We start from the raw sequence: 26,095 nt of genomic DNA, 5'->3' as shown, positions 1-26,095 counted from the left end.
CAAAAGTAGTTGCATATGTAATGACTAACTTCGGCCACATAATTAATAATGTTGAATTTGGTAACATAAATAATTTCCTCAGTTTTTTACCCGTCTACTATGATTTAGACTTCATCCGTTAAAACTAACAAGTGCACGCAAAGTATACGGGACTCTGACGTGGTATAACAGCTAGAATCGAAGTCCTTTCACAAGTTCTCGAATGCGAGCGAGAATTAAGCCATCGCCGGAATGCTGCGCAGATCGTCAATAGTATCAAAGGTAGCGCTGGAACGGGGCTCGCGTCTCATATGCCGGTATATTAGTTATTTTATGGTATGCCAGCGCCTTCGAAACCTTATGTTTCGTGAACGGTACCACTTTCCCCGCTGGTCTTCCAGCAGCGGTGAGATATGTAGTTGAGAAAGCTTTCACGACCACCATTCATTGCTGCGCAAACTCAACCCCGGCCTGATTCTCGCAGAGTCGAGTCCGAGTACAACCATCACCGGTCGGAGAGCAACTAAGCTACATGTATAGACTGTCCAGTTGACGATCTGTTTCGGCTATTTCTGTTTATTTAAAAACCAGCTCTCATAGAAGAGGTTGAACAGGAGCAGTGACTTTAGTTAAAATGAAATTTCTTAGTCAGTGAAGGAAAGAGGCGCTCAGCCCGCTCAGCTGCCCCCACCTTACACATATATTTTCCTTTTTCTCCTTCTCTCCCTTTCTCTCTCTGTCACACACACACGCACACAAGCACACGCACAAACATCTTTACAGGTAAATTCCAAACATCTCTTTACTGCATAATGACCAGCGCTACTGTCAAACGAAGTTTCCAATATAGGCTAACGGCCGGGAGAGCCCTTTGTTGAGAAATCTGGGAAATGCGTGGTGCTTAAGGAATCTCACCTTGAAACACGAAAGCAACGACTAAGGGCGTTTGAGCAAGTTTCTTAGTAGCTGTATATTTTGTTATCGCTTTCATTCATTTGGACTGGACTCAAGTGACTTCCTCGTTGACACGATGAAGTAATTAAAAGAAAGGTTTAATAGGGCCGCGCATTACAAAAAAATACATGAACGCGCCATATGTCCCGCACTTAGCTCGCACAACAGGCCCACTCTACATCTCACATGCACGACCTCTCTCCCAAGAGTCGCTCGTAATGATCTATTATTATGATAGTTCTCTCGACGCGCCACCACGCAGAATTTGTGCCCTCTAAAGCTCGAGAGGGGTAAAGTCACACGTAGCAAATTAAATAAAAGATATCTAATACTTGGTCTTCTTGACATTTCTTAACGTCCTCGTTGCGCAGAGAAGGTCCTCGCCGTTTGAGGTGGGGGTTAGCCTGCCACCGGTGGTTGTACCTGCTGTAGGCCGTCATTGCACCAGCAACCGCTTCGGTGGCGGACGACGGGCCTTGCGACATGCGTCTCTCTCTCCCTGTTTTTCTTTCTTTCTTTTCTATCTTCTCCTGTCCGCACGAGGCAGCGGAGGTGGCTCAGCTACAGAGTTAGTAGCAGGCCCGTGCATTTTCTTTTCCATCTTCCTACACTCGCAACAAAAACGACATATCACTCCAACCTCTCTTCAGAATTAACATATCATCTAAATAAAACTTCATGATAGCACCTTTTAGTGGCCCCAGGAGTTTACTCATATGTCGTTGGAAAACTACGGGTGCGTTGTAAGGCCGAATATCAGTAATTCGAACTGATAAGTCTCATCTGGGGTGATGAACGCTGTTTTCTTCTTGGTCCTTTCTGTGAGGGGCATTAGCAAGCAGCATTGAGCCAAATTAGGAACTGTTTAAAAGGTAGCTCCTGCTAGAGCTTCAAACTGGTCGTCATTATTTGGAAGAGGATACTTCTCTTTCTTGCTTTGAGCATTTAGCCTACGGTAGTCAACGACCAGACGTTTTTCTCCATTCTCCACAGAACACAGTACAGGGCTAGCGTAGTCTGAGTTAGTGTCCGTCATCAGGCCAAGATCTTTCCACTCCTTAACAATCCTTCGAATTGTTTCTCGCCCTTCTGCGTTTATGTGGCCGCAATAAAACAGGGGCGCTATAAGGAACTTCAACAATGTCCATCTCTATTAGTGTCGTGCAGCCCACCCTGCCGGTGTCATTGCGAAATACTTATGGAATTCGTTTGTAAAGTATGGTTAAACATTCCATTTCTAGTATCTGGTTTGGTGAATGAGACCCGGCTGAACACTGGTTCGACAGTGACACCTAATGCGGGTAGTTGCAAACAAAGTCAGAGCTCTCAGTGGTAACATCGGTTTGTCTGTAAAAGTTTGTTCTTCACCTGTACTTAGAAAGAGAGAATTACATTTTAATGACACAGGAGAGCTGTTCCTGGTGCTGAGTCTGGGGTAATACTCTTTATGAGGGCGAAATAGAAGAGGACAAAAGGGGTAAAGAGAAATCAGTCACCCACACGCACACACAGACAATTTCAAAGGGTGTCTTCAACCCCGTGCCCTTGAGAAAAGGTAACAAGGCCCTGACACGTGCAGTCGAAGATAGATCGCACCAGGGTCCAAGAACATGTTCAAGACGCAGGGCACTGTCCTGAACTAATCCTAAACTGGAATGTAATGTCATGTAATGTTCTGCTGTGTGTGATAAACACTTAATAACAGCATGTTAAATGTTCAAGGTTTTCATGTATAGCAACCCGCGCATCTAACTCCGGATTAACTCCGGAGCGACATGCGCGCCACTCGCGGCGGAGAGCGCGCCCCTAACATGAATGCTAGAGCAAACGACGGCGCCCGGAGTGCTGTGCCATGCTGTGCGCGTCGTCACGAGTGAGCTCTGCGCCTCTCTCTCAATCATAAATGCCGTACAAAAACATCCGGGCGCATGGCTGCGTTGTAGGCTGTAGCAATACTTATATGAATTCACCTGCTGGAACAAAGTTTTACGGCTTCCCAACGCTGCATTGGGAGACGGAACGACGCCAGCGTTGAATTCCCCTTCTTCGCCGAGAAAAGTAAGTTTAAGCTCCGTTTTTTTTTTTTTTTTTTACGCACATCATGCTGTAGAAGTAGGCACTTGTGGAAGACTTAAAATGCGAAAAAAAAGGACGTTTCTTGGCATCAGCTGTGGATCCTGCTTATATACACGACGTCCGATAAAGGCGCCGTGGATCTTTCATTGTATGCGTGTAGCAGAGTATGCTGCTTATTTGTTTTTATGTTTACCTTTGCAGCGAAGATGCCACGGATTGGGTGCCTTCGGCGAGATCCAGGATATGCAGCAGCCGTTTTGTGGGAAACACGAAATCGAACCAAGGGCACCCGTCCTACGACCCAAGTGTTTTCCCCTCTCGGTTTACAAAAAAAAAGCGAAATTCCCCCAAAGCATGACGCAGCCCGAGGCGGACGTCACACAAACGAGCAGAGACCGTAGCGTGGTGGCCGTACACTGCGAGATATTCCAAGACAAGGGCTTGAAAAACAAAACAAAAACATTGTGGTGGGCACAGAGCTGCGATCACACAGGATACCTTGCTGGAATCATTGTAAGCGCAAAGAAACAAAACTACCCAAAATCCCTCCCCTCCCCTTCTTTCTTATCCTGCATGCACAGGTTACATTCGGTGACCAGGTGCATGGCTAATCGCGGGATAAAAAAAGGTAAGCTGCAACAATCCTGCGTCCCCCCCCCCCCCCCGCCCCCCTACCATTTGTCCATCCTGTCCTAAGTGCGATGATTGAGTGTGTCCGAGATCGTGGTGGGCGTTGATGGTATCCAGACGCCAATGGATGAGGACAGAGGTGTGACGGAGTCATCAATGTAGATGCGGCAGTGTGAAGTGTAGTATGAAGAGATGTACTTAAGGCCGAAGTATTTAAGGGCACGTTTAGAGGTGGGGACTTTACCTCGGGTGGGGACTTTACCTTTGATGACAGGTATACTTGTCCAAATTTGCCATTAACCAGACTGGCAAGATGACGGGACTGCACACTGTTATTGCACCGGGGAAATATGGGAGAGTGATGTCATACTGTACCCTGGAGATTGCAGATGGATGGCTATAGGTTCACCAGCAAACTGCACCTGGGCACGAAGCTGCTCCTGCGTTAAAAGCACACCTAGAGATGAACGTCTGCTCTCTGCCAGAGTATCCACTGTCGATCGCGCCTTTTTGCACACAAAGCCACTCTGAAGGCTTTAGCTTGCATATCTTCAAGCAGCTTTATGTTTGCTTTTAAAATTCCCGGAACAGCAGGGAGACTGTAGCGCGGAAAGCCTTCATAGTGTGCTTGATAAAGTCGTAGTACTGAATACGTCGTACGCTGAATTCGCGATATGGACTGGATCCCTTTGTCAAATCATCGCCTTTACTTTGCAGAAGGTCATATTGAAACTCTGGAACAAAATTTGAATTTTTTACTCTAAAAGGCAGAGCGAGTGATAAACGCAATGAAAGTGTGCTTTTATTTTTTTTTTTTTGTTCAAGAGTCTGCGTGTCACTCCAAAAATTGAGGTTTGCTAGAATCGCTTGAACATAGTTTTAATGCACGCTATAATGAACTTGGGCAGTTTTCCAACATTAAAATTTTATCTGGGTTGCCTAAGACCGCCTTCTCAAGGCAGTCGAGAAAAGGAACCCTCATGCCGCATGCCTGGCATGTAATATGTGTTGCTTCTATTACGTTCTGTCTACATGAGTGCAGCCAGGCGTTGCAAGGCTTGCCCATGTTTCCACAAAAGAAATAATTTATTCATTTAGCCTCACATGATCCTCGGTCTCCTAAAACTTTATTCCTTCACTCGAATTCATCGGCGAGTATCGGCTTAGAAATCTAACAAAAAATAGACTTCGTGCAGAAAAAGGGGTCAAAGAGAGCCCCTAAGCAGAAAAAAAAAAAGAATTAACCCTACCGCGGTGGCACAGTAAGCACAACGTTTGAACTCGAGGATTCGGGATTGTATATCTGACCTCTATTGCCACTTTTTGGTCAAGGCGAAAAGCAAGTCATCCGTGTTTCTGTGCAATGTGAGGGCGCAATGAAGAACTCCAGGTGGTCGAAACTTGAAGAGTTTTCTACTAAGGTGTCGTCATAGACTGACGCGCTTTGGCACGTTAAGCCCTATAACCGAATTAAACATGAAAAATTCGGCGCCAACCTTCACAAAGTGGAGCCCAATTTGGCTATGAGCAAGCAAAGCTGGCAATCCTGATTTTGCCATTCACTGTTTACAAGACCTTCATTCTCAATAAGATTACCCCTATCTCTTTTTATTTTACTAGAATGCGGTAATGAATCGATAAATTTTGTTTGAGATCAGTGACCTTGTAAGAAGGCGAACTGTTTGGTTTTTCGACACCTTAGCCGGGTATACGTTACCGTTCCGAAAGAATCTACCATGAGCTCACAAAGAGTACCGGTCACAGTTGGATGTTGCTGATTTTAAGGGGCACCTGATGACAAGATAAGTATGATAATGTCAAAGTCCACGTCACGAAGAGCAGGACAAGTTGTCATGTTAAGTTCTGAAGTCTCCTAGGCCGGAACAATGTCAGCATTTTGCTACGCGGCTGTTGTCATCATAGTTGGTCGTAACGATGACATTAAAAATGACTTGAAAAATTTACTGTCTGCGTTGATTTATTTGTTATATTGCCTTTGGGGCGCGCGCAAACAGCAGAAGCAAGCTTTGCGCTGACGAAAACAACAATGTAAGGGAACAAAGCGCAGGTTAGAGTTTTCAGCAGAGTGACAGGCGAATCGGTTCCCCTTTTGCACAATGCTTAAGAGAGCTTATTCCGCAACGCTTATTTATTTCTAGCCGTTCGGGGATCTTTTTACCACGTCACAACGAATTCGGGATAAGGCAGCGTTGACACAAATAGGGCTAGACATTACTTGATATTAAAAATGCGAAAAGAAGCAGTAAACTCTTTTCTGAGAATAGCTCTTCAGAAGCCAATTGCAAGGTTTCCCCAAAGAGTAATGCTTCTTGCAGTGTTTATGAATACTATTGCATCTTCGGTAGCAAGGCACCAAGGTAAGAAAAAACGACTATTTTTTAAAGAAGCATCTTACGAAGTAAATTTTAGCTGCACGCTATGAATAAATTCTGCATGTCGTCCCTCGAAAGTTGTATTAAGCGACGCTGTATCTATGTCGAAGGTCATGTTGCTACGGCAGCCATAAATGACAGACTGAATAGCATTACTTTTCAGTCACTTGAGATCTATATGTATATTTTAGACATTCCTCTTCAGTCGAGACATAAGCTTCGGGACATATTTAGCACAAGGCTGAAGCGACCCCCCCCTCCCCCCCTCCCCCCCCCTCCTATCCACCCGTCACGCGCATACAATGTTAATGGCTGCTGATAAACACTGTCTGCACGTACGTTGTTTATTGGCGTTTTGCATGTTATTGTATTTCCTTCCAAATTGATGCCTTGTTGGTTTCTTAGCTTCAACGTGCATTTTATGTAGCATTTACTCCTTCCAAGAGCATTTATTCAAAGGCTGACAGCATTGCTGAAATAAAATAAACGATACACTCCCTTTCCCTCCCCGCTCCTCCCATAAAGAGTGCATTTGTGCTACCGTGTCGAGAAAGCCGGGAGAGCAGGGTTTTTTTCGCGAAGATAAATAGAGCTAGAGGGTGTGTCCATTTATCGTTTCGCGTATTCCATGCTTCGCACCTTTTATTGTTCTCAACGTAGAATAAAATGTGTGTGCGTAATGTATTCCATAAGAAAACAAATAGGATTGTTGCGCAAAGTCTCTTGGAGGCCGTTCGAGAGGTTCCAGAGGCTATGTTCAATAGCGGCATCTCGGAGAGCTCTTCACAAAAAAAGCTATAAAGGAAGCGCTAGTGATATAGAAGGGTTTATGTTTAATGCAAATTCATGCTATGGGGTGATGGAAGTGTCCACAAAATGTGTCATCGGAAGTTGGTTCCCATTTGTGACGTCATTGCCAATTTACGTCGTGAAACAACGGCCGGATGAAAGTTGTAAGTCATGGTGTAAAGAAGCGCTGTACTATCGAGTCATGAGTCATTATTCATGTGACATGAATGCATCGAGTCATGTAATTCATGCTTCACAAGTCGTGTGAGTCAGATCATGAGACAAAATTGTTGAGTTATGCGATGTGACTAAGTAGAAGTAGAAAGTCGTTGACTAGGAGCCACAGACGTCGTGCTAACGCTAGTGCTCTTGCATTTTCTTTCCGAATGCAGTTTTGGCGATGATTTCTAATGGGTGAATTCGAATCATACACCTGGGGCACAACCAGAGCAACGCTTTCTGCTCTTTTCTGAGAAACTCTATTCCAAACACAGATCTAGGATAGGGATCCAATGACAGGGATCCAGCAAGATCCAATGACGACCATTGGAAGAGGTTTCTGTCGTCACCAACAAGAACTTAGCATGGAGAGTGTATGATCTTCTTTCCCAGCAGTGAACGTCATGATTACCGGATGGTTGATGAAGGGGGAGCAAATAAATCTGCGCGTCGGGGTATGAGTAAAGTGGCGAATGGACGTCTGGTGACTCTGCTAAGATCCGCACTCGAAGATTCTTTTACTGACCGTTTATCGCCCATTCGGCAGTTGCGATGGGGGCTGCTGGGGCGTACTGAGTTAGTCATACAAGACAGCGACGGTGTTGTTCCGCAGCAGGCTCCACCTGAATAGAGAGATTTAGCACACCGTGATCCGCCCCCGCGCGTTCCATTGCGCATGCCCAGATCACTTGAATGCCGATAGATGGCGCCACATGCTTGATGTCGGCATATTCACCTGCCGCATCGAAACCAATCAGCTTGTGCGCCCCGCACACGAGCGGTAGAGGGTCACGGTGGCGGATCGCGGATCACGGTAAAGTGATCTGGGCATGCGCAATGGAACGCGCGGTGACAGATCACGGTAGTGGATCGCGGATCATGGTGGGCTAATTCTCTCTAATTACGATGATGATTTCTGTTCCTTGGCCACTTCCATAAGCTTTCCAGGCGCCCCTTCTTGTCTACCCGAAGCTCATTGAAGAGCGCAGTGATGGTGACACTAAAGTAGTCGGTCTCCACGGTGCATTGACCCTGAACCTGCGCAAAAGCTCTGTGCTGGCACCAACGCTTCTCGTTCGGACGTTTAGAAGAGGGTCTCCCGTTGAAAACTACGTGAGTATGTGATTAATAAAACAAAATGCAAGCTGTTCTCGGTTTTCACGTATAGATCTCATGATTCTTTAAAATTCAGGAAAAGAAACAGAATACTTCAAATCATAAGTCAAGAAAAAAATGAAGGAAAAGTTGATTTTTGAAAATGATAACTAAAATGGCAAATTTATTGCTGAAAATATTTCTTTCTGTTTAAAAAAACCTATCTTTCGGAATTTTTGAAAGTGGTCGCTCGATCACCCGGTGTAGGGCAGGTAACATTATACGGAAGGGAACGTACTAGTTGTTTTTGTGCTTTTATACCATTTTTAAGCGCACAAATACTACTTTTCAGGTAAACAGCAGCGTCCTGGAAAGGCACTTGTACGAGGACAAAGAGCAACTAGCCGCTGTGAATCTTGTTCAACACGGAGTTGACGGAATTTCCTTGGTATATATGCATATAGTATTACACATATATGTGTAATTGTCTAACATTCCACTCAAGTTTAAAGCTGAAATCTGATCTGGTTTGGTCTTATCACGGCAAAGATAATATTTAAGGACTATTACGATACTCTCTAATTCGCAAATGCGTGCAGCTATTTCGGAGTTTTGTGATATATGGAGTCAAATAATTTGAGAGATGGTTGTTTATATCGATGTGCAATTACAAATCATTCTTTATTTTTCTGACGACCCGACGAGAATTTCACGGGAAAAGGAAAGGAGAGCCACGAGCGAGCTGCGCAGAGCTCGTGGCTCCTTCTCTTCCGAGAAACTCTCTGTCGTGGCTCGTGGCTCCATGACACTCTTTCGGTCGGTTACACCGACAACAACGGCGACGCGGCCCAGCCGCGGAACGAGTGCTTAAGAGCGAACGTGTGCAGCAGAAAAGTTAAAACAAAGTAAATGCTTAAGTCTGGTTCCCATCTTTTTGAGCGTCATTTTTTACGTTGCTATTGAAAACGGTAGGTGCATTTAATTATACCTGGCATTAAAAGATAATTTTTCTCGTTGAATGAGGAATTAGTGAAAGTTAGATATGTGAACAGAGATTAAGCTGCACTGAAGAGCTGACATGAGCTAAACAAAAAGATAAAAAACTGATAAAAAGCTAGATGTGTTTTTTTACGTGTACACGAAACAAGTTAGGTTCATTTTATTCAAAAGTACAAATAAGCAGTCTCCAAAAGCGTAGTATAATTTTCACCTCTTTGACTTAGTCCGAAATGACTGAGATTAAAATGTGTCTGAACCGAGGTGTAATGGTATTTGATGCACTACTACATGAAAAAAAAAAAAACGCATGAATTTGTTGGAATAGACAAAAGCAGCTTTCTAACCGAGATAGAAATTGGCTGTTGAATGAGTATTGTATTGAAATAGGAGTAAATAATAGGTTTAAGTGTCTTTTTTTTTGTTTCAGGAAGGTGTCATCAGCCCTTATCACAGGATAGAGCCAACCAAACAATTGCAACGATCAAACGAGGGTGGCATTCCACATTTAATCCATTTGATCAGAGAAAGAAAGTTCAAAGATAAGGTTCAAGTGCGTGCAGAAACTCGTGAGTATACGCATCGCGTCGCAAAAGCAACATTTCCGCAGTAGAATATCGTGTATACGGGAGCGGCAGTTGACAGCATGACCAGCGAGTCTTACCCTTCATACCCATCATCATCATCATCATCATCATCATCATCATCATCATCATCATCATCATCATCATCATCATCATCATCATCATCATCATCATCATCATCATCATCAAGGCCTCTATCACTCTACAAACATTGTAAAGAGTAACAAGGAACACATTTATTTGCTTCTTAACTTGTGCGACGCTTACAGCGGATGAGGGCTCAGATTGACGTGGTGGTAACACATACAAAAACTTTTACTTACTCTAAAAGCAAAACAAAAAAGGAATCACAGATTTAGTCATATACCTTGACGCGAATGAGTAGTGATGGAGGGCTGTACCGCGCACTTTGGCCTCCTTCTATGCGGGCACATGTATACCTCTAGACCCTTCCTTCAGATGACCAGAACTGGTGTTCCGCCTATAAACTTTCATACATTTTCGTCTGTCCCATGTAATGCCCGACGTATCACTTACGATGCAGGCAGTAAAAATAAGAATAGCTTTATTTTCCGCTTACAAGAGCACGTCGATTCCACTCAGGTTTCTAGAAACATTGTTCCAAGGCAGGTTTAGGTAAAGGCCAAAGGGTCACCTGCCAACGAAGAAGAAATCCAGTGGAAGGTCACACACATTGAAGAAGCTGACCCTAACTGTAAAACAGCAACTGTATACAGGTGTAGCGCGTTTCTGGTAGAAGACGAAGTAATTTGAATCTTAGTGTAGAACTGAGTTAGACGCTTGAGCTCTATTATCAACATTTTTCGACGATCAGAAATAGTTCTATCCATATCTAGCTCATTCGAATAATGCAGAAAGAAAGAAATGCTTGTTGGAATAATTTTGCCGTTCTTTGTTTTGTTTTTTGCACTTAGGCAACGTAGGTACCACAACAATGGCACAAATATCGAAGTTCACATTTGTCTGACGTATTCATTGCGCTTATGTTCAACGGTGCATTTCGCTAACAATATATGCAGGATTTTTTCATTTGTAAATACTGCGAAGTCGTTCATCCGTTCCACAGTTTCTCATTTAACTATACCGCTTCAAAGAAATAGAACACATCAATGCAGATTGCAGTTTTATGCGCCAGTTTAGTCCAAGGAAGAGCGCGCGTAATGTAGCGGGAGTGTCAAGTCACCAGGCATTTCAATAAATAGCCATTCAACTCCAGCCCTTTCACAGCACATACGAGTGTATGCTGGCCGGGAGCAAACGTGTCAAAAATACCGTAATTCGTTTGTTTTACTCGTCTCAAAACCGTGAACTAATGTTTTACAATTAATGTAGACGCATTATTACTCGCATCCCTAGATTTCGCCGAGGTGGCTGCCAAACCTCCTCAGGAAAACCACTGCGTTAGTCCACTGCGACCCTCGTTATCCTGCTTGTTTGCGAGCTAAGTTGCGAGTCCATCACGCTGCGTTTCAAATGTCATCATCCCCATCGTCTCCATCTCCTCTGACAAAGTTGCAAAGAATACCTTAATTGGGCCTCCTTCATCCCAATAAAAGCATGAAGTAGCCGTTAAAGACTTAGCTAAACACAGAAAGAAGAAGTGAAGCAAATCAAACAAAGCAAAACTTAGCGGTTCGAATGCTAAATTTGCTTCTGCATATATATCCATGCTTTGTCAACATAAAGAGCTGCTTAATATTTTTTTTATGTGTGCGAAAGGTAAAGCTACCAGTGTGGAAGGAAGAACAGCAGAATCAGAAGAGTCAGTCAAGCTTCCGGAAAAAGTGAAAGTGGAGCTCTTCGTTGTGGCCGACAAAGCGCACTACAGTTACTTCCCCTCGAGGCAAAAGTTCCTGGACTACTTGTGCACACTACTACTCAGCGTGAGTTGGTGCATGCAAATGAAAAGCTACCGACAGCAGATAACTAGTTAAGGTGGTATGAAGTGATGCGAATTGCGGGCTACTTCGCAGAGCTGATTAACAGATCGCTGACATGACTGTGACGTGACTTTTATGATTTTTGGAGTGTGACTGCTTCTCCCGTGCTCTAAGATAAGAGCAAAGTGCTAGAAGTGCAAGTAATCTACTTCTGAGTACTTTTTCTGAGTACTTCTTCTGAGTACTTCTTCTCAGCACCGTGGCTCAGAGAAAGGTGTTGAATAGTTTATTTTATTAAGTCAGCAATGCAGGAGGACGTTCGCATACTTCTTAGGGACATCTTTGTCTGGACATTAATAAAAAGTGGCAGGTGTAGGAAGTTATCAAAGCAAAACTAGCGTATTTGGTACTTTACAGTGTGCTTATTCATAGCTGTAAGGGGTAGGCGAGATACTGAGCTGTAAAGTGCCATGGATGTCACTGATGGTTAGAGATATTTTTTGGTAGGATGTCTGCTTGTTGTCTTGTTAGCTTACAATAATAATAATAATAATAATAATAATAATAATAATAATAATAATAATAATAATAATAATAATAATAATAATAATAATAATAATAATAATAATAATAATAATAATAATAATAATGATAATAATAATAATAATAATAATGATAATAATAATAATAATAATAATAATAATAATAACAATGATAGTTGGGTATCAAATAGGATTTTCTATCAAGTCAGCAATGTATGAGGATATGTAAAGTGGTATACAATACTTAGCCGGTGGTAGAGATCAGCAAAACTGCATCTAAACGCCATCTAGTGACAGCCACAGGAACAGCGACAACAACACATGCATGCCGATAAAATGAGGTATCGCTATTACTGTCTCGATGCCCGGTAACTATCGATAGATGTCGTTGCAATGCATTTTTCCCTAGGTTCGCCTTCGGCTAATTATTGTGTACCACTTTTGCTCACGACTGCACATATATTTCACGGGGACGTCTTAGATCTAGTTTCAGTAAGAGGGTGGCTAGTATAACAAATAAACTTAATAAGAACTTTGAATTCAAGGTTGTGTAGCCCTGCGCACCCACATCTAGTCATGATGACCAGGTGGTCGAAAGCGTCTATGAATACGTGAATATGGAGAGTCGGCAATACCTGAAGTAAAACACAGTATGATTGAGTGATGGGAGGCTTCAATACCAAGGAGGGCAAGAAGAAGGCTGGAGACTAGTGGGGGACTATGGTAAAGGCACTAGAAACAGCAGGGGGAGTTATTAGTATAGAGTCCACAGGATGCAATAATAACTGAGGCTTCAATACCAAGGAGGGCAAGAAGAAGGCTGGAGACTAGTGGGGGACTATGGTAAAGGCACTAGAAACAGCAGGGGGAGTTATTAGTATAGAGTCCACAGGATGCAATAATAACTGAATCATGAATGTTTTCTACAGCGAACTGAAGAAATGTAGGTGCACGTGGAAAGGTCCAAATTGGGAGACTAGAATCATTTATTTATTTATTCCTCACAGGTGTAGACATTACATAAGGAAGTAGGCGTTACATGGGCGAACAAGTATAGTGAAAATCTCGATGAAACGTTTTCCGTGGGCTGTTTCAATGGATTCGGGTCGATAACAACTTCGGTGGGTAGGCCATTCCTGTCTCGTGTTGTGCGTAGGAAAAACGACTGCTGAAAAATAGTAGTATGTGCTTGTGGGCGATGCACTGCAGTAATGTGGCTAAAGCAGGCGGGCAATGCGTTGGGCTTTTTTTATGAACGAGTTATGAGAGGTTAAGTTGCGCTATTCTACGTTCTGAGGCTGACAGCGTAAGTTTATTTGTAATGTCAGGCTGAGATGCTCGAGAAATACAATAATTAGACAAAATGAATCATATTGCTCTGGTCTAAAGCTGACTACTTATCTAACATGAAATATGCGCACCCAACGTGTTTGATTAATACGGTTTTGGCCTTCTAGATGCTATATGCTGTAATAAGGAACAACGTACTTACGTTGACGGTGAATGGGAAAGTAAGCAGAATGACATGGGCAACGTGTTAAACCAGTTCTGTGTGCGAGGAAGGTCGCTTTGTAATTCGAGATAGTCAGTGCAGTTTGGTATTGCTCGGTAAACGACAGTCATCAGTGTGCAGGCGGATATGGGAAGGTCATTAATTTATAACACGATCTGTCGGGCTAGTTGGTAACGATCCATATGTATCAGCAGCGCAAACACAATCAGAGGAAAAGAAGAAGCAAACACAATCAGAGGAAAGGTCCAAATCTGTCCTATCTTAGTCTTCTTTTCCTCTGATTGTGTTTGCGCTGCTGATACATATTAATTTATAATAGGAAAAGGAGAACCACGAAGTGGTAGTGCAGTGGTTAGGCGGAAGACTGCTGTGCCAAAATACGCGGGATCGAATTCCGGCACATAGCAACTCGGGCTATGAAAGACGGCGTAGTTGTGGAATAAACTGGGGTTGCTTAACGTGCGCAGATATCGCGCAGCACACGGCGCCTTCCTTTTCGCCTCCATCAAAAAGCGGCCGCTACGGCCGCTTTTCGGTGAAGGCGTTAAAAGTAACGTTTTAACAGCTTGGCCCATCGACGAATCAGAATCAAACGGGGATGTATATGAATTCAGGATCAAACTGCAGAATATATGTTCATCTTTAATTGAGGAAGGCGACTAGAGTATAGAGGCAATGAACGATAATTTAAGAGATATAATTGCTGAGTGTGCAGTAAAAGACACAAAAGCTGTGAACTAGACAAGTACATGAAATAAAGTGATTAAAAACGCCGAAACATGGACGCCGTTAACTCGACAGGGCAGAACTGGCAGAGCTATCAAAGCAAATCAATAAGCTGGAAATATACGATGTATTTAATTATAATGTGGAGAAAATTGAACATATTCCAAAAGAACGGCGCTGCGGCCAAAATAAACTTAGCTTATAGAGGAAAAATTAGATGTATGTACTAAGTCTTTTAGAGACAAGCAGACAATGTCGATACTACTGTGAATAAGATAGTAAAAGTAGACGAGGAGTTCAGCTTTGATCTGGAGAGTAGCCAAAGCAATCTAAGAATTCTGGCAACCTAAGACCTCAAAGAATCAGGCAGGCTTTCATATTAGCTATATTCTGCAATAGATTATATATGCACTATCAACCAGGGGATAGAAAAATATTTGGAACATAACAAATCTTCAGACTTAGCATTCAGTGGTTACGAGAAGTTATTGTAGTAATGCAGACATCGCAAAGTAAGGATGTAGAGCAGCCATATGTGAAAGTACATAAACAAGCCTGTAGTGGCTGCAGAGTAACCATAGTGCATCACAAAGCAAATAATAAGCTCAACCATCCCATAACAAATGGTGTTGACAAGGATACATGCTTACTCCAACATTATTTACCGCTTGATTAGAACAAATATTCGCACACCTTAATCGAGAAGAGTTAGGATTAAGGGTTGGTGAATACCAATAATCTGCTATACGCTATGGGCCATTGCCTAGCGAAGTAGGTCAAGGGAAGAATTTCAATAAATGAATAATAATTGTGACAAAAAGCGCCCTGGTAGACTTGAAATTAAAATGCAGAGAACTAAAGTAATATTCAACAGCCTTAGGTTAATTAACGAGGCATAAAATGTGGCGTGAAAATATGTCTACTTGGGGCAGGTTGACAACAGATCCGGAAAACAAAAGAGAAATAGGAAGAAGAATGAGATGAAATGAAGTGCTTTGGCAAGTACTCTCATGTCAGGAATGACAGCTCACCATTATCTCTTAGAGGAAAGTATATAACAGCTGTTTCTTACCAGTACTCACCTATGAGGCTGAAGTGTGGGGCTAACGAAAAGGCTAACCTAAATTGAAGGATTGTAAATACTTACGGAATGGAAAGTGGTAGGTGTAACATTAAGCGACAGATAGCGCGCAGAGTGGTTAAATGAACAAACGCAAGTTACTTACATTCTAGTGTAAATTAAGAGGAATGTGCAGGGACAAGGTATGTAATCAGAAGATAAGGCAACCGATAACTGAAGACAAGACACCGCTGAGAGTAACGGACTGGACACTAAGGGAAGGCAAGCGTAGAAGGGGGTGGTAGAAAGGCGGACAGTTTGCAGAGGTCAAGTGGATGCAGGTGGTACAGGTGCCGGTTTAATTGGAGAGACGGGGGGGAGGCCTTTACCCTGTAGTGGGTGTAGTCAGGCTGGCGATTATCTTGGGCTCTCCGAAATTCCTCTGGCAATGGTGCTCGGTTACCGTATCCTTGGGTTGAAGAATTGGCGGCCCGTTTCGTGTTGCTTGGAATGAAATACACAGCAAACAAAATCGTACACTTTCAGTGTCTATAACTCACACTCTCCAGAAAGCGTGCTGCAATCAGGGCGGCGCTCATGCATCAGTACCTGAATGTACCCTCTCTGGAGCATAGAAATACATCTTTAAATGTCTGAATTTGCTTACAGTGTACTTGGACAAAATGTGGGACCTGTAAAGTGATGTTTTACGTTATGGGGAGGGGTTTGAAGTGCCCTGCTAGAAATTCGTTTTAAGTAGTTCATACATGCGGATTGTGAACCCGTGATGGTAATCGGACTTACCTTGCACGTCGAGAGGGCCATAGGGAACTGTAGTCTTTTCTGCTGTGCTTGTGACATTTGTTGGGATAGTAGAGCAGGTCTTTGTGTAAAGGTCGAATTCATGACTCTGATGAAGTGAGGATGTCTTCTCGGGTATCTTGCTGTATCAGTATATTTGATATCTAGGTTTGGTAGCGCGCTTTAGCTCCAGTGTTGTCACGGTCTTTGTGCTAGATAGCAGCCCTAATTAACTTCATTGTTTAAATTAGAGGGCGATATTTTTCGCTCTGGGCGGGCGGCGTCAAACGCCAGATAGTCCTGGCAAAGTTCCTGGAAAATTCAGGAATCTCTGAACAACGTAAAACGAAAAATGTAAGAGTAAAGAAAATTTTAAATGCAGGGTCGACGGTAGCCGTTTTTCATGCAGCAAATTTAACCTTTATCTAGGTAGCTTAGATAATATGTCGTGCTATACCTGTGAGTGAAAGCCTCCTAGTGAACAAACATATTGTCACCAACACACGGAGCAAACAGAACAACAACCGAGCTGCCTTTTTTTAATCAAACTAAACTCGAGACAGACGAGGACGACGCTCAGCCACGCGCCAAGACATTCGGCCACTTGGTGGCACTAGAAGATGGGCAGCGGTGTCATTGCCCCCCTTCCAAGAGGCATCGACCCGATGCCGCAGACGTAAGGAAGCAATAGAAAAGTGGGGCAAGTTATACGGGAGTCTCTGGCTCTGGTTTGGACCTTAAAATTGTTTAACGATTGTAATAAGGCTTCATTCTGGCGACGTGAACTATTTCAGACTTCGGATGCCGAGAGGAGCGGACAGTGCCTTGTGGTAGCACCTCGTAGTTCACCGCGCTGAGGCGACGGAGCACCTCGCAGGGTCCAAAATAACGGCGCAGAAGCTTTTCAGAGCGCCCTCGCAACCGTATTGGGCTCCAAACCCAGACTTGATCGCCGGGTGTGTAAGTCACCTCTCGGTGTCGCAGGTTGTAGCGCTGGGCGTCGTGTACTTGTTGGTGCCGAATTCGCTGTCGGGCAAGATGGCGTGCGGCTTCTGCGTCACGAATAAATCGGTCAGCCCCCACGACAGTGGAGGGCGCAGAATCCGGAAGAAGCATGGCATCTAGCATAGTCAAAGGTTCGCGTCCATGGACCAAATGAAATGGAGGGAAGCGTGTGGTTTCCTGAAGTGCAGTGTTGTTGCGAACGTGATGTACGGCAGAATTCGGTCCTAGTTCCCATGATCGTCGTCTACATACATAGAAATCATGTCGGCAATTGTCTTGTTAAGCCGCTCAATTAGTCCATTAGTTTGAGGATGATAGGCAGTTGTTTTGCGGTGGGTGGTGCCACTGAGTCGAAGGACCTCGCTCGTGAGTGCCGACGTAAACGAGGTTCCCCTGTCAGTTAAGACGACTGTTGGGGCGCCGTGACGGAGTACAATGTTATGAATGAAGAAATGCGCAGCTTCCTCTGCGGTACCACGGAGAATGGCCTTGGTCTCACAGTAGCGACTGAGATAGTCAGTAGCAAACGCTATATACCTGTTGCCCATTGAGGACTTCGGGAATGGGCCCAGTAAGTCCATGCCTACCTGTTGAAATGGGAATTTCGGGGGACCGATAGGCTGCAGGAGGCCAGCTGGTTTAATGGGCGGTTTCTTCCGCCGCTGGCACTCGCGGCAGGTACGGACGTAGCGGTGCACAACGGCAGCTAGCTTGGGCCAGTAGTACTTTCGGCGCATCCGTGCCATTGTGCGAGAAAAACCGAGATGACCGGAAGAAAGGTCGTCGTGGCACGCACGAAGAACTTCGTCATGAAGCGTGGTGGGTACTACTAGCAGATAAACAGTTTCTGTTGGACCGTAGTTCTTCTTGTAGAGCACACCATCGCGCAAGCAAAATGACGACAGTCCGCGCCTGAAGAGCTGAGGAGGAGATGACCCGGTTCCTTCGAGGTATTCAATGAGGGGCAAAAGTTCAGAATCGGCCCGCTGCTTTCGGGCTAACGTGGACGACGTGATAACACCGAGGAAAGCGGTATCGTCGTCGCAGCTGTCCGTGTGGCAGGGAATAGGGGCGCGGGACAGACAGTCAGCATCACTGTGTTTTTGCCGGACTTGTGCACGATAATAACGTCAAATTCTTGCAACCGAAGGCTCCATCGAGCAAGCCGACCCAATGGATCTTTCAGGTTTGCCAGCCAACACAATGAGTGATGGTCGCTCACGACACGAAACGGACGACCGTACAAGTACGGACGAAATTTCATGACTGCCCACACAACAGCGAGGCACTCCTTTTCCGTAGTTGAATAGTTAACTTCAGAACGGGACAAAGTGCGACTGGCGTAAGCAATGACGCGTTCTGCACCGTCCTGCCACTGAACAAGGACCGCACCGAGGCTAATGTTACTGGCATCCGTGTGCAGTTCCGTGTCAGCCTCTTCGTCGAAGTGGCCAAGTATAGGTGTACATTGGAGACGGGACTTGAGTTCCGCGAAGGCTTGTTCCTGGTCGGGGCCGCAAACGAACGGTTCGGCGTCTTTTGTCAGGCGGGTCAGAGGCTCAGCGATCTTGGAGAAATTGTGAACAAAGCGACGATAGTACGCGTAGAGGCCGAGAAATCGACGCAAGCTTCGTTTATCTTCTGGTTTGGGGAATAAAGCGACAGCGGCCGTCTTTTCTGGGTCTGGGCTAACCCTTCGAGCGCTGACAATGTGGCCTAGAAATTTCAGCTCATTAAAAGCGAAGTGGCATTTTTCGGGCTTTAGAGAGAGACCAGCAGACCGGATGGCCTCGAAAACAGCGCGCAAACGTTTCAGGTGCTCGTCGAACGTGTCCGAGAAAATTACAACGTCGTCGAGATATACGAGGCATGACTGCCACTTCAGGCCAGAGAGTACGGTGTCCATCATTCGTTGAAATGTGGCAGGGGCCGAGCACAGGCCAAACGGAAGCACTTTAAACTCATACAAACCGTCCGGCGTAATAAAAGCGGTCTTCTCACGGTCTCGCTCGTCATTCTCTATTTGCCAATATCCACTGCGGAGGTCAAGTGACGAAAAGTAAGTGGCATGGCGAAGGCGATCGAGGGAGTCGTCTATGCGCGGCAGGGGGTACACATCCTTTTTCGTGACGTTGTTGAGGCGTCTGTAATCAACGCAGAACCTCAGGGTTACATCCTTCTTCGCGACAAGGACAACAGGCGAAGCCCACGGGCTCGTCGACGGCTGGATAACGTCGTCCTGGAGCATTTCTGTTGTTGTTGTTGAAAACTTTTATTGTCCAACAGAGAAGGACCACACCGCCTGGGCCGCTCTGTCTCACCCCCCTGTAAGGGGGAGGGGACTTAGCGGCCCAGCCGCACGGGATGGTCGCATTAGATGCTGGCCGGCGGCCTCTGCTGCCAGTTGGACGGCGGTGAGTTGGAGCTCAGGGTCCGAGCTTCGCAATAAGGTTTCCCAGGCTTCCCTACTGCTAATGTTTTGCGCCCTGCCTGGGGAGTAAGCGCACTCTCAAATTATATGGCCGAGGGTTCCTCTCGCCCCACACTTTTTACATTTATCGTCCTCGCAGTCCTATCGGATATGTTTATTTAGTACTGGGTTTGGGTGTACTCCAGTCTGCAGGCGTCTCCACGCCATTGCCTGACCTCTATTTAACGCCGTGTTTGGTGGGGGGGAAAAGCTTCCGGCATTGCCTGTAGTGTTCTGTAATGTCTTAATATGAGATTAATCGCCCTTCTCTATTATGTTCTGCCTGAGCCGAGCCATCCTGTACAGCTTGGAGGTAGAGATCTCGAGCTGCACTGTGGGCCGCCTCGTTACCGCTGACAGATTCGTGCGCCGGGGTCCAGATGATGTTGATCGTCCTATCAATCACTCCTTGTGTTAAAATTTTTGGGGTGAGGGGGTTTACCCTCCCCCTAGTGAAATTTTGGATTGCAGTTTTACTGTCGCTAATAATATATCTAGCTTTGGTGCCAACGCAAGCGATCGCTATCGCAGCTTCCTCCGCTATCTCGGTTTCTTTCCCTAGTATGGTAGCCACCGTGATGAGGGTGCCTCCCCCATCTACCGCCGCTATGGTCATGTATCGACTGTGTCTGTTTCCTGCCGCATCTACGTAGGCAATTTCATTTGGGGGTTTGCTCCGATATATTGTTTCTATCGCTTCCGCCTTTTTCTGTCGCCTTTCCCTATTAAACTCAGGGTGCATGTTTTTGGGTAGGGGAGGGATTCTTAGGTACGCCCTGATTTTCCTGTCAATGTCAACCCTTTCCTTTTGCCCCCTGTCTGTGGCTATTCCAAGGTTACTTAGCGTAGCTCTTCCCACTCGCGTCGTGCTGAGTCTTTCAAGTTGCGAGGTTTTAACCGCTTCCGTGATTTCTGAAATCGTATTGTGCAGTCCTAGGGCCAGTAGCTGCTTCGTCGATGTACATGTTGGGAGGCCTAGGGCCTTTTTAACGCATTTTCTGATGAGCGCGTCTATCTTTCTCCTCTCATCTGACTTTAGGTTCAGATATGGCGTGGCGTAGCCCACTCTGCTAATGATGAAGGCTTGTACCAATCTCAGGAGGTTTTTTTCCCTTCAGGCCGCCTCCGTTACGTGAGACCCTCCTGATGAGGTTTAATGTCTGGGTCGCGTGGTTTTCTAACTTTTTAATGGTGATCGTGTTCCTTCCGTGTGTTTGTAAGTGGAGTCCCAATATTCGTATTGTCTCTACTTTTGGTATCTCCCTTCCTTCCACGTACACCTGTGGGTCAGAGGGAGGTTTGTTCCTGAGTGCCTTGTCATTATACGCGAAGATTTCTGATTTTTCAGGCGAACATTTAAGTCCTCTGTCCGCCGCGTACTTAGAGATGACATCTGCTGCCGCCTGCAGCGTTTCATTGATCTCTGCGTCACTCCCTCTGTTGATCCAGAGATTGATGTCGTCCGCGTACAGGCTGTAATTTAGGTTGTAATTCCCAATTTTCCGCAATTCCTTCGGGAGCCCTCTCATGGCCATGTTGAAAAGGGTGGGTGACAGTACCGATCCCTGAGGTGTCCCCCTGTTACCTAGCCTGATCACCCCAGATTGTATTTCCTGGAAAGTTATAACCGCCGTGCGGTCCGTTAAGAAATTTCTGACATAGCGATAAGTTTTTAGCCCTATTCCTGCCTGCTGGAGCCCTTCCAAGATGGCTTCGTGCTTGACGTTGTCGAAGGCCCTTTTTAGGTCCAGTCCCATAATGACTTTCGCATCTTTGGTTCTGGAATTAATTATGTCTTGCTGCAGCCGCAGCATCACGTCCTGTGTGCTCGGATGGGGCCTGAAGCCATACATCTCGTCTGGCCATTTCTCTTTTTCCTCCATATAATTTGAAATTCTGGTCTGAATTATGTGTTCTTCTGCTACTTGGCGGCGGATGGCGTCACGTTCTTTTGAAGACACCCGGTATGGACACTGGCATAGTGGACGTTGGTCGTCTGCCACTATAATTCGGTGCTTCGTTAGTGGCGTCTGTCGGACCTTGGTGGTTGATGCAAAACAATCGCGGAACGAATTGATAAGATTCTCTATGCAGCGTTTCTGACAGGGCGAGAGGTGTGGGTTCAAATCGGTCTGAATGGCTGTAGACGTCGCATTGTCGAGGTCTGACGTGTTGGATAAAGCGTACTGGCCTGTACATTATCTAAGTTCTTCAAAATAAGTGACCGTCGTGTTCGCCGTCAAATGTTGGGGTTCACACGTGAAGTTTGTCACTAACACTTCGGCTTGCCCACGGACAAGTTCGACAAGGCCCCGAGCTACACAAACTTGTCGAGTGAGAAGCAGTGACATGTTAGCTTCGGCAATGCCACGCGTGTCGGTGCTGTGATCACATTTGACTGTGACGAACTTGCTCGCTCTCGGAGGGATTGTTATGTGGTCGTCAGAGACGCGCAACATCGTTTTCCGAAAGTCCGTGTTGCTGTCAACGGCTCGCTTGGTTGAAAACGATACTGTGAGCTGCGCCCGAAGGTCTATAACAGCCCCATACTCTTGCAGAAAATCCATGCCTAGAATCAGATCTTTACAGCAGTCTTTTAATACGGCAAAGGTGCGAGTGAAAGTAAGACCGCAGATCTCTATGCGGCAAGTGCACATGCCAATCGGCGTCATGACATGGCCACCGGCAGTGCGTATCATTGGCCCAGACCAAGGCGTCAGAACCTTACGGAGCGTCGTTGCTAGCTGCCTGCTCATGACGGAAAAATCGGCGCCGGTATCCACAAGTGCGGTCACATTCCAACTGTCGGCGGTTACAAAAATTTCCCCGAAAACAATGCGTTCGCAGCACGTCGGTAAGTTCGTCGGATCGGGTCGTCGCCGCTCGGGCCGTCGCGTCAAATCGTCGGGTGGAGGCTGTTTATTCTGAGCCGTAGCGGCGGCCTCACCCCCGGAGGTCGCCGTGTTTAGTTTTCCCGGTGAGGGGACGTGCCTCTGAATTGCCCAGAGGAGGAGTATCGACTGGGTGACCCAGAACGCTTCGGGAATGAGGATTGCGGCTGCCGTTGCGGTGACGTCGGGTGCATCTCGTTAGCAACCAGGTATTCCTCAATCTCCTGTGGTCTTTCTCCATAGCGAGGTCGAGGCGCGTTCGGTGGAAATCCTCTTAAGCCCATTCTCCGGCATGGGCAATTGCGCAGAATGTGGCCAGGCTCGCCGCAGTGATAACAGAGCGGCCGTCTGTTGAGTGTGCGTCACAAGTGCGCCTTGCTGATGGCGGTACGCTGGTCTTGCTGCAGCTCGACGGGGCGCAGATCTTGTTGCTGCTCGACGGGACGCAGGTAGCGAGGCGATGGTCCGGCAACGGGGCGGAATGAATGTGGCTCGGGGGCAGGTCGACGTAGGACATCACTATACGTCATAATGCATGGCTCTGGTTGTGGTGCTGGTGGTAGCTGCACCGCTCGCCGGATTTCATCACGAATGACGTCTCCGGTAGAATAATTCACTGCAGGTGGTGCATTCAAGTGGAGGTTCTAAACACGACCCTCATTGAGGACCTATGCTCAGGTTAACGAAGATACAGTTTGAGCAAACATCACATTCAGAAGTAGTGTTAAACGATGCTGTTACCATTTGTGCGTGTGGTGCATCCGTGGCTGGTAGAAATGATGAAAAACTGTGTTTGGGATGTGATGTCGACTCTACTTATATTTTTTAAGGTGAAAAAATAGACACCTAAAAATATCTTATTCCACCGGGAATTGGGTCATTATCTCCGAGATCCCCAGAAGAGCGCGCAAACATTACTCCACGCTGTTTTGTTTCTTTATTGCCTGCTTCAAAACACTAGTTCGACTACTCCACGCCGCACTTGTTGGAAACCCATCGTAATTATCCTTGTCTAGCGTATAATAGTAACGCTGATAATAACGATGTAGTTATAGTGTACTCAGCGATGATGATAATGATGACAATAGTGGTGATAATGACGCTGCAATTAAGGTAATGATGGTAGCAGCGATGACAATTACGGTGCATTTAGCTGATAATTGTGATAGCAAGGATGACAATGACGTAGCAGTCGGTAAAGACAGCCCTGTAAAGTGGCCTTCGCCACATCCACTCTAAAGCAGACTTAAGAGCAGTGCTGTTATTTATCTTGTTTCGTACCTTCCATAAAGTCCATGTTGGTCATAAGTGCTTGTTCACTGTTGAAATGTATTCTCCATTACTTGCCTCTATATTTTTCTTTTTTTTTTCCTCCTTGCCATAACATTCGGACGTCACAATGGCTTCAGTGTACATTCCTAATATTGAAATATTTTCTTGTTATCCAACATCATCATAGGTGAATCTGCGCTTCTCTGGAATGAGTAATCCCCGAGTCAGGATGCTTCTGATTGGGGTGGAGTTGCCAGAGGTAAAGTTGTTCAGCAATCATATACGTTTTTACTCAGTTGATGCGAGCTCGGTAAAATACTTAGAATGAGTTGTGCAGTTTCGCTTTTAATCATATAAGGTTCATTGTGGCAATAGTAACTGATAGGAATTGCACAAAATTAGGTTTAGTTGGTTTGGTTTTTGCGCAAAGCAAGGCGCAGTATTTGCTTCGCTTTTCAGTGGACACCAACACTTCCATAAACGCTATGCAGTGAACGTACACGTCATTTTTCAACTCCATATTACAAATAAATGGGAAGAGAAATGGGATGACACCACCTTAAAGTCTGCACAAATAATCGTTGCGTGATTATTGTGATACGAATTGACGTCCGTATTTTTCCCCATTCGTTTTCTCGACACGATTCTCAAATCTGGGTTACGGCAACGACCTTTTCGACAGAAAGAGCGGTATGGTGTTACCGCGTAATATGCAACAGTAGCGAGAACTCAGGCTGCTACAAACGGAGGAAACAACGCATACAATGACCGCCGCATCGCGTGTTATATTTCTTTCGAACGGTTCGCAACGAAACCATTTGTCTTCAGAGGAGCTGGATCAAGCTCAAAACATGCAACTGCAGAGCACGGTGCGTTGAGCAGCGTCAGCGTATCTGTTGATTAGGGCTCAAATTGGGACATTCCTTTATTAAGGTGGCTCATAGTGTCGTTCGTTTGGTCCCGCTATAGCTGTAAATAACCCTGACTTAGCCTTGCAGAGCACACGAGAAACATATCTTAGTTCGCCATGTCTAGCGTCTAGCCATGTCTAGCCGCCGCTAGTTAGTGGTATATATTAACCGATAAGGATAGTTAGCGGTAGCTAGTGATAGTCACAGTGATAATGCTAATGACGGAGATGACAGAATGTGACGTCATCTCTTGTTGGCGTCACGTCCGGTCATGAGGTCTCGACTGGTCATGACACCACCAGGCGATTCACGCATGAACGAAGCTCACCCTACCGGGCGTCCGATCCAGTCGTCCGTGCGGCGCCTTTAATTTCGCGTTTCCTTGAACGGGACACCACACAGCATACAGCAACTAACCCATTGCAGCAGTCATTGACCGTCGCAACACTGACGTTTGCTGTTCGCATCAGCTCCGCAAGTTTTCTACTGTTAATGCGGAATTCTTGACTGTTCACGTTTCGAGTAGCCACAACCGACGCATGAAGGTTCTAGGCACTTGTCTATCCTCTTTTCGGGTTCGCCTTCCCGATTTTACAGCGATTTTACAGTTTGCTCTGGGAGCCGGCCACCGCCACACTAGGATTAGGTCTAACCCTGCACGGCCGTGACTGCCCTGACTTCACGGCCCACCAACAGTGGTACGCGGTGCGCACTGAAGATGGGACTGTAGCCTCACCGATCACTTCTGATACTCCATCGAGATGGAGCCGAGCCATGAAGGCTCAGCGTATGGCTCAGCCCGAAGTCCTCTTTTCCCAATAACCCACCATGAGCTCGACTGCTCAGCCACCGGCCGGCACAGTCACAGTGACGCAGCCTACACATGGCGAGTCTTCTTCTACCATTCTAAAGCATCTACCACCGCTACCCAAGTTCTCGACACGAGATTTTGAAATCGTATTCCACCTCAGTGGAGGCCTGGACCTCGGCAAACACAACGGAGGCTATATACTGTCTTTTGTCGCCACCGCTTTGCATGCAGCTACCGATAGGTGCTGTGCGAACGCAGGACGCCATCCGATTTAACCCCCGGCACATGAACCATCCCTCCAAGTGGACCTGATCTGGGTGGCGTGATTCCATTCTCTCAACGGTAGGGTCCTCTGAGCAGCGTCCCCTGGCTATATATAGCTAAAATATTGTAAAAATGATTCAGAATTTACGGAGTCCTCCACTATGGCGTCTCTCAAAGCCTAATTTGCTTGGGGACGTTAAACCCCACAAACCA

General features: G+C 45.8%; 1 protein-coding gene across 1 annotated transcript in view; it reads left to right on the top strand.

The window, feature by feature from the left end:
• The first annotated feature begins 5,827 nt into the window (after positions 1-5,827).
• Positions 5,828-26,095, top strand: part of LOC146173263 (venom metalloproteinase antarease-like TtrivMP_A) — a 34,828-nt gene continuing 14,560 nt past the window's right edge. The window contains exons 1-6 of the mRNA XM_084584989.1: positions 5,828-6,017; positions 7,981-8,153; positions 8,488-8,583; positions 9,562-9,700; positions 11,456-11,619; positions 24,084-24,155. Coding sequence (XP_084441115.1) covers positions 5,888-6,017; positions 7,981-8,153; positions 8,488-8,583; positions 9,562-9,700; positions 11,456-11,619; positions 24,084-24,155 — 774 coding nt within the window. The 5' untranslated portion in view covers positions 5,828-5,887. The remainder of the gene's footprint in view (positions 6,018-7,980; positions 8,154-8,487; positions 8,584-9,561; positions 9,701-11,455; positions 11,620-24,083; positions 24,156-26,095) is intronic.

This window comes from Amblyomma maculatum, chromosome 11 (genome assembly GCF_055883805.1).
Source record: "Amblyomma maculatum isolate TAMU_Amacu chromosome 11, ASM5588380v1, whole genome shotgun sequence".
NCBI lineage: Eukaryota > Metazoa > Arthropoda > Arachnida > Ixodida > Ixodidae > Amblyomma > Amblyomma maculatum.
This window is presented reverse-complemented; position numbering and strand designations above follow the sequence as displayed.